The 14,336-nt window shown below is 45.9% G+C and overlaps 1 protein-coding gene across 8 annotated transcripts in view; it reads left to right on the top strand.

Annotated features, from left to right (window-relative positions):
• The window catches only part of kifc3 (kinesin family member C3), a 51,744-nt gene that overhangs the window by 21,155 nt on the left and 16,253 nt on the right, over window positions 1-14,336 (top strand). For 5 of the 8 annotated variants that reach the window (XM_038304486.1, XM_038304485.1, XM_038304481.1 and 2 more), the window contains exons 2-5: window positions 5,403-5,523; window positions 9,347-9,489; window positions 12,408-12,443; window positions 14,076-14,211. In XM_038304486.1, coding sequence (XP_038160414.1) covers window positions 5,403-5,523; window positions 9,347-9,489; window positions 12,408-12,443; window positions 14,076-14,211 — 436 coding nt within the window. Of the gene's footprint in view, window positions 1-3,020; window positions 3,191-5,402; window positions 5,524-5,552; window positions 5,639-9,346; window positions 9,490-12,407; window positions 12,444-14,075; window positions 14,212-14,336 lie in introns of those variants that run through there. The other 3 variants (XM_038304483.1, XM_038304488.1, XM_038304482.1) reach the window with 3 other exon arrangements.

Raw genomic sequence — 14,336 nt, 5'->3', positions numbered from 1 at the left:
AATTATTTCTGCTTAACTGGTTTGGCTAGCGCCAAGGAAGGAACACTTAATTTTAATTTTGTACGTTTTTTTATCAAACTTGCTTAATATTGTGCGCAGCAAACAACCTCAAAATATTATTTCTTGTATTTTTTTACTAATGAAAATATTTCTGTTGAATTTTAGAGTCTTTTTTTCTTGTGGTATTGAAAATGGTATCGAGTATCAAATATTTTACTCAGTATCGGTATCGAGTTGAAAAGTTTAGTATCGTGACAGCCCTACTTCCTGCAGCCAGAAATCTGCTGCTTTTTACAGCCGATGCTGCACAGGAAGCCATTTTTACTGCGTGTCTAAGTGGGGAGTACCAACATGGCGGACGGTTGCTTCACTTTGTATTTCAGTGAGCTTGCGTTTAAAAGATTTCAGCAAAGATGTGCGTTTTGTTTTTATTCCTCTTGTTTAATGGCAGCTGGTAATCAACCCTCAGATGCATTACTGCCACCTTCTGGTTAGCAGAGTAACTGCTTCATCCAGCTTTAGACGCTCGTATGACGCTCTCATACCTTTTATGTTTGGTAATAGTTTGTTTTCAAAGTTTTAACTTTTGTACTTGTATTCTCATCAATCATCTGAATGTATATTTGAGTTGACGACGGCAACAAATCTAAATCAGAAATGATTTTTTACATTTATTGACTAACTGGCAGCATAGTGGTCAGGGCATAGAGCTTAGAATCCTGAGGTTCTGGGTTTGAGTCCCACTCTCACAGACTGCCACTCTGGGTCCCTGAGCAAGACCCTTAACCCCACCCTGCTCCCCAGGCGCCGCACCATGGCCGCCCACTGCTCCCCAAGGGGAGGGGCTAGATGCAGAGAGGGAATTTCTCCAATGTGAGATCAATAAAGTTTAATTATTATTATTTAAAAATTCTGAAAGCATTTTATGGGTCATTGTCCCAGTCTAGACTACTGGTTCCAGTTTGGATTCCATGCTGTCTGGTTCTGGTGATTCTGGAACATGATTGTTTTTATGCTTTATTCAAAAAGAAAATGGATGATTAGATCCTGAAGTCCAGAAACATCTGCAGTGATGGAACCTCACAACCTTCAGACGGTTCATGAACTCAAAGAATGTTTTTTATTGGTTGTAGAGCGTCATCATTTCAGCGTCCCGCCCCCGCTTGTTGCTGCTCCATTTACTGATCCGCTGCGTTGCCTTTATGTCGGGTTCATTGGTCTCCGTTAACGACCGACTGTCACTCATCTCCTTTATACTTCCTGGTTCAACTGATCTTTATTCTTTTTATATTTATCACCACAATCTGTGTGTTTTACTGCTAATTGGAACATCTGGCCATGGTTTACCCACATTGTGAGGACTCTGCTCTTCCTTTGGTGAAATATTATGTTGGATGAGTTTAGGGTGATGAAGATGAGGATGAGGATGAGGTGTGTACAGTGTGTAAGAACCTCTGGTGTCAGCAGCTGTCATGGTGAATAAAGCTGAGGTCAGAGGTCAGAGGTTATAATCCGCTCTGCTCTGAGCCTTAGGTGTCTGTTTGTGTTTGAAACACAGATGAAGGTGATTTCCTGTCCGACTCTGAGGACCAGGCGTTTGGTTTGCATCTTTCTATGTCAGCCTGTTTCATCTTGTTCTTCTGACCAGAGATGCTGACACATCCCCCCCCCCCATCTATCTCTGGTCAGCTCACTGTCAAATAAAGGCCAACGGTGCCAAAAACCAACAAAGCTGCATCATGTGGATCAGTGTGAAGGTCATGGAGGCCTGAAACAGAAGCACAGAAACTCAATGAAAGACAGAAACTGATCTTCCTTTGCTTTGACCTTAAAGTAGCCTTTAGTGTGTTTTTACTGTTAAACATCAAATGTTAACAGCCTCTTATGTTTCTTTACAGTTAAAACAGAAAATAAAGACCCAACAGATTCCCACCTTCAGATGTTCCAAAATGATTTTTACCATTTGGGGGGGGATCCCACTCTATGACCACTTTTAGATGGAAAAAATAGCTTAAAACAGGATAAAGATAATTAGGATTAACGTACCAGCTAATAAAAAATAGAGAATAAAAACACTAAACGATAATTAAAAAACAGTTGAAAAATGTAGTTGGGTTTTTTTTCATCAAAATAAGTCATTTCATAAAAATAAGTCTTAAAGTATTATGTGCTAACCCAGCAAAGACAAACCAGTTCAGATGTGGGAGTAGATGGCATTAAATGAGCTAGGAGTTAGTTCAAGCTAATTCCAAAAAAGTTCAAATCAATCGACCGACTTTGTCTCCAAGTTTGAAGACGTTTCTCTTCCATCCAGGAAGCTTCTCCATCCAAAAAAACAAAGATCTATTCTTGACCAGCTCAGGCCAGATTTAACCAAACCAAGCAAATAATGAAGAATTATTAGGTGGTGAATTTATCCCGTTTATTCTTTTGTCTGAATGACTCCGTCATGGAAAACTCAGACCAGAACTAAAACCCACCTTTTATTTTCCCGGTTCAGATTGACGGCTGATTTTGTCACCATAGTTGGCTGTCCATGTTGCCGCGGTAACCACCTCATTTACTGTCTGTGTAGCAGTGCTAACTCCAACTTGGCTAGCTTCTGGTAACCCTGCTCCATCTTTTTGTGTAGCCATGGTAACCGCAGTCTGTTCCTTTGATCTGAAACATAGATATTTGCACTCAGAAGTTTGGATACTGGATACTTATCATCTAGAGACAGATTGATGGGAAAGCAAAGCCACTTAGGTGTTGTTCTGGTGTTGTTCTGGTGTTTGCTTATTTTGAGGTGGTTGTTGCTGTGAGAAGCAGCTGAATCATCGCGTTGAAACGGTTCTGCTGAGGCAACTTTCTGACCTTTAGGTCGACGTTCAGTCGATGCTGCTGTAGCTTTAAGGTAAAGTGAGAGTTCCTCCTTACGCTACTTGTTCTGTCCTGCGGCGGTTAACTGACCATCTGCTCTGGGGATTATCAGATTACCTTCATCCCGACCAGCTGCTCTGCCACCAGTTTTGGTCCTCAGGTGGGTCTCCAGACTACAGGTGGAAGGAGGTCCTGAAGGTGGTCGGTGGTTCTGGGTGAATGGCTGGAGGGCAGCATGCTGAGCTGGGTGGGAACACTGGTCAATAAGAGCTGGCTGGAGCAGCGGCGGATGGGACATGGTGCTGACAGGAAGTCTGGCTGTGGAGCGGTAAGGTTCTACCAGTTGGTCCTTTGGAGGAATTAGAGATGATCTGATGTTGCTTAATAATAGAAACTGAACTTTATTGATCTCCTATTGGAGAAATTCCCTCTCTGCATTTAACCCTTCCAGTGGGGAGCAGCGGGCTGCCATCATGGGGCGCGATCGGGGGTCAAGGGTCTTTGCTCAGAGAGGCAGACTGTGGGAGTGGGTTTCAAACTCACAACCTCAGGATTTAAAGCCCCATGCCCTACCGCTACGCTGCCGCTCTGCACTGAGGGTCAATATCAGGTGAAATGGGATCTAATTGGATGGTTCTGATGCGGGAGAAGGAACTTTCTCCCGGGGGGGGGGGGGGCTTCTTTCTGCTCCCCACAAAGGAAACTAAGCTGAGGATCCAATCTGATAGAACTAGAGCTAAGTAGATCTCTTTTCTCTGCCTGGGGGGGCCAGGCGAGGCGGACAGATGGCGTCTGTTTAAAAGTTCTCCGTCTGTCTGACCTTCAGCTGCTAAATGAGATGAAAACACCTTCAGGTTCACGTCTGTCTTCACCAGGTGAGCCCATCAGAGGCCTGAGGTTCAGTCTGCTGGGAACCTCCGACCTGAAGCAGCCGATTAGCTCTGCAGCGCTAACCAGCTCAGAGACGCATCTCCATCACGGACTGGAGTCTGACCCCACTGGATCGGATCCAGTTCTGTTCATACATTTAGAGCGACAGAAGTATGCGTGAACCAGTGGGGGGGGTTGTGGGTTTCAGGTATGACCCCCCCCCCTTGTGTTTTGGGGTTTTTAATCTATTTTTCTTTCTTTTTAACCTTTTTTTATCTAAAAGTTGTAACATCAGAACTTTTGATCTTCAAAAGGAAATATTGCTGTACTTGTTCAACAGGAAGTGATGTCATCATTCCAACTTGGGTAAAGATTCTACCAGGTCTAAATCTTTTTGTAAGGCTCCTGTCACACCTTAGCGATTTCTCCAGCGTCTGCCTGACGTCCCAGAATCTCCTAAACTCTGCAGACGCTGAACTTTCTATGGATTTTATTTTATTCTGGGCGTAAACATAATTATTCATAAAGAGGCCAGAACTTCAGCCTAACTTCTGCATAACGCACAGCAGCGTAATGCCCAGGAAATGATGCACAGTGTCCTGAAGGGGGCAGCGATGCGCCCAGAGGCGCCCGACCTGCAGAAAAAGATGTCTTTGATCGGAGTATTAACCTGGCTGCTGTTTACTGTTTAAATAAATTCATAAAAATAAAAACGTTTCTGGTGGCAGCAGATTGAGCGTCATGTCTGCTAGGAAGTGTGTTGGTGGTGGGCGGGACATAGGGAGGATCCATCAATCACCTTCTGGCTCCCCCTACCATCAGATAACCGACCTGGAACTGATGGCCCACGGATGGCAGACGCTGGCAGACGGCGGGACATTGTTAGCATGCTCGCCGTACTCGCCACGTCCTTCAGCGTGTTCATAGCTTATAAAAACGTACTCATAACTTATCCATCGTATGGCAGCGTTTTGGCCATTTTGACTGATTGGTTTTCAGGTCCAGTTTCCAGAGATCCGCCTTTTGTTCTTGGTTTAGTTAGAAACTGAGACCATGTGACTTTTAGCCGCTCTTTTGTTGGAGGCGCCGTACATGAGCCGTCTGCACATTTCTCCACTGTTTCTGTGGTGGTGTCACAGCGCCACCAATGGGTCTGGCATGCATACCACAGCATCTTCAGCGTTTTAGAAACCAAGCCGTGTCTGAGAGGACAGGAGCTGCCAGGTGTGGAACGTGTTTGTGAAGATGTTTCCTTTAATCAGTGGTTTCATTCCCATTTTGGCTCATGGGATTTTCTTATAGCTCATCCAGTTTATCTAAACCAGCTGATGCTGTTTCTCTCCTGGCTTAGAGATGATTTGTGAAAACTTTCAGATTTCAGCTCCTTTCATACGTTTTAAACTTAGAAAATGGCCAGCTGGTTCAGGACTCGTTTAACCCCCAGGATTTAGATCACTTTTGGTATTTTAAACGATTATTCCAAACATTCCCACCAAATGCATTTAATGAATTTCCCAGAAACATTCCCTATTTTATCCACCAGGGGGAGCTGTCAGTCTGCAGTACAGACCGGACTGTTTCTGAACTTGAGGAAAAGTTATAAACCAGATGCAGTCATTTTGTTTTTCCTGCCAGTTTTCCTCTAACTTCCCGTTTTTTCCGGTCTGCAGCCGGTCCAGCGGTCCAGTGCTCTGTTCAACCCGGCGGTCATGTTCGGGACCAGAAAGACCTGGGACATCGGTCAAGCCCCGTGCCTGCAGGAGCTCTGGAAGAAGGACATCTCATTGGACGGTGAGTCAGAGGGAGGGGCCTGTAAATACCAGCATGGCTGCATTTTTTTCCTGACAGACAGGACAGGTGAGTCACACCTGAGCAGCCGAAGGGAGAAGGACTGTCAGAGGAACAGGTGAGCTGAAAATGTGGAGTTAGTTCGCTGTGAGCGTCAGCTGATCGCCCTCCAGTCTCTGGAGAGACTTTCAGGTGAACAAACACTGGAGCTATTGTCTGCGTCTGAGCTGCACATTCCAAGCGCTCGGGTTCAGCTGGCTGTGTGTGTAGGTGGGTGTGTTTATGGGATTTAAAAAAGTTTCTAAAGGGTTTCAGATCTGTGCCGACTGTCAGAGGGAAACGCTTCCTGCTGTTTGGCTCCACACTTCAAAACAAACAGAACATGGTTGATTGGAAGGAAAAACTGATCCACTAACTGCTGTTTAGACCGAAGCCCGGCTGCTTTTAGCTGGTTTATTAGTCAGTCTGTCTACGGCTCCGATCAGCTGATCACCGACTCACCATCAGGGTTTTTAAAGTCATCCAATGGTTCCTTCTATCTCAGACAGAAGGAAGCAGGTCTGTCTGGGGGGGGAAAGCAGTAAGTCTTCCCCCAAAACTCTGTAGAAATACATAGAATCCATGGTTCAGCCAGCTGTGGTGCAGTGCACAGCAAAAGGAGGGGCAGCTACGTGTTACCTCGCATGGTAATAGGAAAACGTAATATTGATCAAGACTAAAGCATGTAGTTATTTATTTATTTGACATCTTTATCACCTCTCTGCCGTCTTTTATTCAGCTATAAAGGAAAAGTTGGGTCATACTTAGAACTCTGGATCACATGACTTAGAGCGCCGCTCACATCCAGACTTTAAACTTCTGAAAGTTCTTTAAATGTGAAATGATTCCATCCTGTTCAATAAATGATCCGTGTTTTTAATTCAGAGTCATTTCCATGTGAATGTGCTTTACTGGAGGCATCCAGATCAGGAATCAGAAAGGTGGAATAACTCTTTTTTTCACTTTTACCCGATGTATTCCAGCATCCAGCTGCCATGCACGTGGGCATTGTCAGTTTCACTATAGCTCTGGTGAATTTCAATGGTGAAGTCCTCTGGAAATCTTCAATAATTGTTGTTGATTGCAGATGTGTCTAGTAGTTCCCATTGATTTAGCTTGGAAAGCGGGGAGAATGGCGCTAGGCTTACCGCACCGTGACGTCACTGCTGGAAGATGGCAGGAGGGAGGGGCTACTAGATTTGGGCAAAGATGGCCGCTCCCAGACTCAGTGATCGGAATGAAAACGATTTTTCATTAAATCACGGTAAACGTGTTTGTTTCAGGTATAAAATCCTCCATTGATTATTCGTCGCTGACCGAACTTTTCCTTTAAACGGTCGTCGCATATTTAGGCACAGAGAGCCTGAAAGCGTGAGTTTAACCAGCTAGGATTGGGTTTAAGTTCAGGTTTAATTCATCCAATGATGCTGTGATGCTCTATTTGGCTCAGGAAGAGCTTCAGAGGGAGGAAGGCTTAGAGCTGCATCTAGAACATCTATAGGCAATGAGATGTTCTCCTGCGTGCTTCCATCTCTCTGGGACCTTCATCCCTGTTGGACAGATGTCTGATGTCAACATCTGCTGCTCAACTTCACATTAGCCTGGAAATGGGAAGAGAAACAGATTGGTTCCAGTATGAGGTGGTCTGCTGATGATGATGATGTTCAGGAGGCTGAAGGTCCCAGGAGACGCTCAGTGACGGATGAAGCCAGGAAGGCGTGGCTTTATCACCGGTTAGCAGTGAGTTAGCATCACAGGATGTTAGCCCGTCTGAGGAGCGTCTCTCTGTTCATTTATGGAGTCAATTTTATTCCATTATTGTTGAAATCAACAAACGTATTTTGTATAGATAGAAAAAAAAACACACAACGTATTAATCAAAAAAGGTTTTGAGAGAAACTTTGCTGTTTTCTAAATTGTTTTTGCATAATTTTTTACAAAACAAAGAACGTAAACTACATTTTTTTCAAATTCTGTTTTTGTTCTCATTTTTTTTTTGCTTTTCTATTTTATAAATTTTATATTTTCCAATTTAATAAAAAAAAATTTAAAGTGTCACATTTTTCTTTTAAATTGATGTTAGTCTGTATTTTTTTTGTTTTACGTTTTACAGATCAGATTATTTTCGCTTCAAGCCAGACATGGAGTCAACAAGTCATCTCCATGTCATGTCTTTGTTCTATTCAGCCACTGCAGCAGGTGAGTCCAATCTTCACCATGAATTAACCTGTGCAGATTGGACTCACCTGGTTAATTGGCTGGGTAGATTAAATACATGACATGGAGATGACTTGTTGACTCCCATGTCTGCTTCAAGCTAACTACAAATGTTCGTTCTTGACCAATAAAAAGCTTTGGTTCACATCAGCTGACCAATAGAATCCCTCCTCACACCAGAGGAACACCCCCCAAAAATAAAGAGAATGTGATCTTGAAAAGAAAACGACTCCCAAAAATAAATCTGAAAAATGGAAAGTAAAGAAAAATATTTAAAAAATGTGGTATTTATATTTTATAAACATATAAATTAAAACTTGATCAACTCCATTAAAGTTGCCGTTGTGCTGCAGAGGAGATGAAATGCAGAGTTAAAGCGTCCCACCATTACTGGGATAACGGTACGATAGTTATCATGTTTAATCAAACATTTACTCGGAGCTTCATGCGTTCAGACGTTCCTCCGCGGTTTGGAAAGAATCGCAGTAAAACGTCCGTCGTTTCAAACATCCTTTCCACTTCCTCCTAAAACCTACTTGGAAAACCAAATTCTTTGTCTTAAATGAGAATCGCTGAAACTGACTGAAAGCATAAAAGCGCAACCATCTGGATAAAGTTAACGTTTATGAAATATAATAATCACGTTTATGCAATAATCACGTTTATGCAATAATCACGTTTTTGCAATAATCGCGTTTATGCAATAATCGCGTTTATGCAATAATCGCGTTTATGCAATAATCGCGTTTATGCAATAATCGCGTTTTTGCAATAATCGCGTTTATGCAATAATCACGTTTATGCAATAATCACGTTTATGCAATAATCACGTTTATGCAATAATCACGTTTATGCAATAATCGCGTTTATGCAATAATCGCGTTTATGCAATAATCACGTTTTTGCAATAATCGCGTTTATGCAATAATCGCGTTTATGCAATAATCACGTTTATGCACTATAATTAGCAAAAATTAATTTTCTCAGGTGACAGAAACACACTTCCGTAGAAAACAGCTGTTGTTGCTGTTTTCATCTCTGGATTGCATTTCTTTTGTATTTTTTAATTTTTCTTTCCATTTCTAAGACGTGTTCTTAGCAGCGATCGTGGAGCAATATTCCGCGTTAATCCTGCAGGGTCGGTTCAGTATGGCAGGGGGAGGGACGCGTCTGCAGAGCAGCGGGCTGAAGGTCGTTCCTCTGCCGTGTTTGAACAGTGAGGCCGTCTGCAGACGCTTCCCTCTGAATGTTTGTCTGGTTAAACTGGTGAAGGCTGCAGCCTGTCCCACACAGAGGGGATTGTTCTCCAGTGGGGGGGGGGTAAGCGGTCCCGTGCCCTCAGGGAAACATGTGATTAACAGGTTAATCCGTCACCGGCTGCTGGTCCTTCAGAGACCTGCACAGACTCTGATACAGAGACTCGCTTCATGTGAGAAGATGAGGAGAACTTCCTGGAGGTTCAGTTGGTCGACTTGATTCTGGAAGAGAAGCTGTTGCTTCTGGTCCCCAGGTGTGTTTGAACTTTGAACTTTGAACTTTGTCTCTAAATCCTGTTCTCTGTGTTTGACAGCGAGCTCAGTGGACTTCCTGATGAGTGATGGTGAAGACGAAGGCTCCTTCCTGTCTCTGCCCAGCGCCGCCTTCTCACAGCGCCCCTCTCTGAATGCTGACTTTAACAACACTAACTCGTCCCACCACCAGCTGCTCATTCAGGTAAATACTCCAGCAGGGGGCGCTGTGAGGTTTAACAAACCAGAACCAGCCTAACAAAATGATGATAAAGCAACTGAGCGCTCGGTTGGCTCAGAAACGCTGTGATGTCAGAGGACGTGGGTCTGAGGAGGAGCTGACTCGCTGCTGATGTCGCTGCTGATGTCGCTGCTGATGTCGCTGCTGATCTCGCTGCTGATGTCGCTGCTGATCTCGCTGCTGATGTCGCTGCTGATCTCGCTGCTGATGTCGCTGCTGATCTCGCTGCTGATGTCGCTGCTGATGTCGCTGCTGATGTCGCTGCTGATGTCGCTGCTGATGTCGTTGCTGATGTCGCTGCTGATCTCGCTGCTGATGTCGCTGCTGATCTCGCTGCTGATGTCGCTGCTGATGTCGCTGCTGATGTCGCTGCTGATGTCGCTGCTGATGTCGCTGCTGATCTCGCTGCTGATGTCGCTGCTGATGTCGCTGCTGATGTCGCTGCTGATGTCGCTGCTGATGTCGCTGCTGATGTCGCTGCTGATGTCGCTGCTGATGTCGCTGCTGATGTCGCTGCTGATGTCGCTGCTGATGTCGCTGCTGATCTCGCTGCTGATGTCGCTGCTGATGTCGCTGCTGATCTCGCTGCTGATGTCGCTGCTGATGTCGCTGCTGATGTCGCTGCTGATGTCGCTGCTGATGTCGCTGCTGATGTCGCTGCTGATCTCGCTGCTGATGTCGCTGCTGATCTCGCTGCTGATGTCGCTGCTGATGTCGCTGCTGATGTCGCTGCTGATGTCGCTGCTGATGTCGCTGCTGATGTCGCTGCTGATGTCGCTGCTGATGTCGCTGCTGATCTCGCCACTTTTAGCTGAATGAGGGTCAGTCGGGCGGCGCTTCATGTTCAGGACGGATGAAGCTGTTCTGCATGCGGCTCTGATCCGTCCGTCTGCTTTAATCAGCGTCAGTCAGGGAAGAATCGATTATTGAAATAATCCTCAACTAATTTAGTAATTAATTAATCTATACTCCAGTTAACGATTAATTGATTAATTAGTTTAGTCATCAATTAATCGTTAATTGGAGTATAGAGTTTGTAAAACATGCCTTTAGCTGACAGAGGAGCAGGAATTAGATGAAGATTTAAAATAATATAAACATTTTGCATTCAAGAAAATAACTTTTTCATCCATTAATGTCCTTCATCCAGAACTCCTCTATTGGAAACATTTTAATTATTCCTTATTTAATTTTGTAAAAGTCTTCTTTAAGGAACCTTCTGGCTCTCAGATTTTTTAATAGAATTTTTTAATAAAAAAAAAATCCCAGATAAGTTGATTTGCAAAATAATGGTTAGTTGCAGCCCTGTTAAAGTTATAAAAAGGGTTTATCCTCTTCTGTTATTAATGTTTCAGGAATTCTCTTCTCTGCCTGTAGGGGGCGATGTTTGCTAATCTTAGTGTCAAACTGTTCACAGGAAATGATTGTGAGGCTGTTTACTAATATTAGCACAAGATGATAAATATAATGAAGGAATCTGCAGCAGAAAGATTAATGACTCTATTAATACGATTCAGTTCATTCCTATGGAGCCAAAACACTTTCCAGTTCACCAGATCATCCAGTCAGATTGATTCAAAGTTTTCTATCTAAGGAAAACCAGCTGATTGCATCGACTCATTGACTCTTCAGCAATCCCTCACACTAAGCATGCTTGTAGCGACAGTGGAGAAGAAAAACTCCCTTTGAACAGGAAGAAACCTCCAGCAGAACCAGGCTCAGTGTGAGCGGCCATCTGCTGAGGCCCACTGGGGTTCAAGGAGACAGAAGCAGACATAAAAAAAAAAGCATAGATACAAAAGGCAACTGTCAACCAGCTCCACAGGCGGCCCCGTCCAGGAAACACACAGCCAGGCAGACGAGCTCCGAGCCAGCTCCCATGTCAGAGGATGAAGAGAGCACATCCAGTTAGTCACAGTCAGAGAAACAGGACTACACTGGAAAACAGGCCAAGCTCCAACATCTAGAAACAAAGGTGTTGATGGCAGCAGCACAGCTGATATTTCTCTCCAGGATGGAGTCACAGCCAAACAGGAACAGACCAGATGAAGCTACTATGAGAAAAAGCAGAGAGAGCAGAACGTTAGAGATTGAACTAACAGATTCTGCAGAGTGGGAGAATAGAGATAGAATGAAGCAGAATGATGAAAAAGGGGTCCCTATGTCCTCCAGCAGTCTAAGCCTATAGCAGCAGAACTATAGAGATAGCTCAGGATAACCTGAGCCACTCTAACTAGAAGCTTTATCAAAAAGGAAAGTTTTAAGCCTAGCCTTAAAAGTAGACAGACACGGAGGCAGACACCCTGTCGGACGGCGTCTAAAATGGCGACATCCATTTTAACCTGAACCGGTAAAACAAAAAATCATCTATTTTATTTTCCAGTTGGTAAAATGTTTCCATCTATGGAGATTGCTGATTGCATCGGCTTTTTAGCTTTGCAGTAACCCCTAGCAGCAGGCTGGCATGTAGAGCAAATCAGAAAGAAACGTCCAGCAGAACCAGAACCAGAACCAGAACCAGCCTCTGTGGCCTCCTGCTGATGGAGGATTCCAGAAGGCAGAGCAGAGGCAGAAAAGGAGAATCAGGGCCCTGAACCAGGCCTACTTTCTGTTTCAGTAGGAGATGAAGGATGAGATGATGAGAGGCAAACTGACCATGTGCTGATAGACAGCGTTTATCTTCCTGTTTCCATGGTAACCCAGGTTAGCCACATCCGTCTGCATTTCTGAGTTCAACTTTTTAGACTTAATTTTATGAAACTTTCTTTCCACAGAAAAAAAAAATTCTGATTCTTTCAGCAGGAAATCGGTTTCAGGTTTCATTCTTCCACTGGTCTTAACTGTCTGGTGTCTCCATCCTTTCATGCCGTCTCCACCTGCAGAGAGTCACCTGGTCCTGCTGGTGGACACCTGTCAATGTAAAAACCTTCATCATTTTCTGCTCCAGCTCCTAGTCCTGCGTAGACGTGGTTCTGCTCCAGCTCCTAGTCCTGCGTAGACGGGGTTCTGCTCCAGCTCCTAGTCCTGCGTAGACGGGGTTCTGCTCCAGCTCCTAGTCCTGCGTAGACGGGGTTCTGCTCCAGCTCCTAGTCCTGCGTGGACGGGGTTCTGCTCCAGCTCCTAGTCCTGCGTAGACGTGGTTCTGCTCCAGTTCCTAGTCCTGCGTAGTCGTGGTTCTGCTCCAGTTCCTAGTCCTGCGTAGTCGTGGTTCTGCTCCAGCTCCTAGTCCCTGCGTAGACGGGGTTCTGCTCCAGCTCCTAGTCCTGCGTAGACGTGGTTCTGCTCCAGCTCCTAGTCCTGCGTAGACGTGGTTCTGCTCCAGCTCCTAGTCCTGCGTAGACGTGGTTCTGCTCCAGCTCCTAGTCCTGCGTAGCCGTGGTTCTGCTCCAGCTCCTAGTCCTGCGTAGCACTGGTTCTGCTCCAGCTCCTAGTCCTGCGTAGACGGGGTTCTGCTCCAGCTCCTAGTCCTGCGTAGACGGGGTTCTGCTCCAGCTCCTAGTCCTGCGTGGACGGGGTTCTGCTCCAGCTCCTAGTCCTGCGTAGACGGGGTTCTGCTCCAGCTCCTAGTCCTGCGTAGACGGGGTTCTGCTCCAGCTCCTAGTCCTGCGTAGCCGTGGTTCTGCTCCAGCTCCTAGTCCTGCGTAGCACTGGTTCTGCTCCAGTTCCTAGTCCTGCGTAGTCGTGGTTCTGCTCCAGTTCCTAGTCCTGCGTAGTCGTGGTTCTGCTCCAGCTCCTAGTCCCTGCGTAGACGTGGTTCTGCTCCAGTTCCTAGTCCTGCGTAGACGTGGTTCTGCTCCAGTTCCTAGTCCTGCGTAGTCGTGGTTCTGCTCCAGCTCCTAGTCCTGCGTAGTCGTGGTTCTGCTCCAGTTCCTAGTCCTGCGTAGTCGTGGTTCTGCTCCAGCTCCTAGTCCTGCGTAGACGTGGTTCTGCTCCAGCTCCTAGTCCTGCGTAGACGTGGTTCTGCTCCAGCTCCTAGTCCTGCGTAGCCGTGGTTCTGCTCCAGCTCCTAGTCCTGCGTAGCACTGGTTCTGCTCCAGCTCCTAGTCCTGCGTAGCACTGGTTCTGCTCCAGTTCCTAGTCCTGCGTAGTCGTGGTTCTGCTCCAGTTCCTAGTCCTGCGTAGTCGTGGTTCTGCTCCAGCTCCTAGTCCCTGCGTAGACGTGGTTCTGCTCCAGTTCCTAGTCCTGCGTAGACGTGGTTCTGCTCCAGTTCCTAGTCCTGCGTAGTCGTGGTTCTGCTCCAGCTCCTAGTCCTGCGTAGTCGTGGTTCTGCTCCAGCTCCTAGTCCTGCGTAGACGTGGTTCTGCTCCAGCTCCTAGTCCTGCGTAGTCGTGGTTCTGCTCCAGTTCCTAGTCCTGCGTAGTCGTGGTTCTGCTCCAGCTCCTAGTCCTGCGTAGACGTGGTTCTGCTCCAGCTCCTAGTCCTGCGTAGACGTGGTTCTGCTCCAGCTCCTAGTCCTGCGTAGACGTGGTTGAGACCATTTCTAGAGCTCAGTCCCTTCACAGCGCTTCCTGTTGCCGTGGTTTCATGAGGACGGTGTGTCTTTTTGCAGACTCTGCAGGACAAGGTGTGCGAGTTTCAGGCTCGGTTCTGTTCGGAGGAGGTTTCCCGTCAGCAGCGGTTGCAGCAGCAGAAGGTGGGAGGAGCTCGGACGCTGCAGGAGGAGCAGTTCTTGGCCACGCCCAAAGGTGAGACCATCTTCCACTCTTATCTTTTATAACTTATGAGGACCTTGCTATGACCTGACCTGACCCCTAAACAAAACCAGGACCAGTTCAAACCAAACATAACCTCCGACCCAGGAACAGAAATC

This window comes from Cyprinodon tularosa, unplaced genomic scaffold, assembly GCF_016077235.1.
Source record: "Cyprinodon tularosa strain WSP-4 unplaced genomic scaffold, ASM1607723v1 ctg534, whole genome shotgun sequence".
NCBI lineage: Eukaryota > Metazoa > Chordata > Actinopteri > Cyprinodontiformes > Cyprinodontidae > Cyprinodon > Cyprinodon tularosa.
This window is presented reverse-complemented; position numbering and strand designations above follow the sequence as displayed.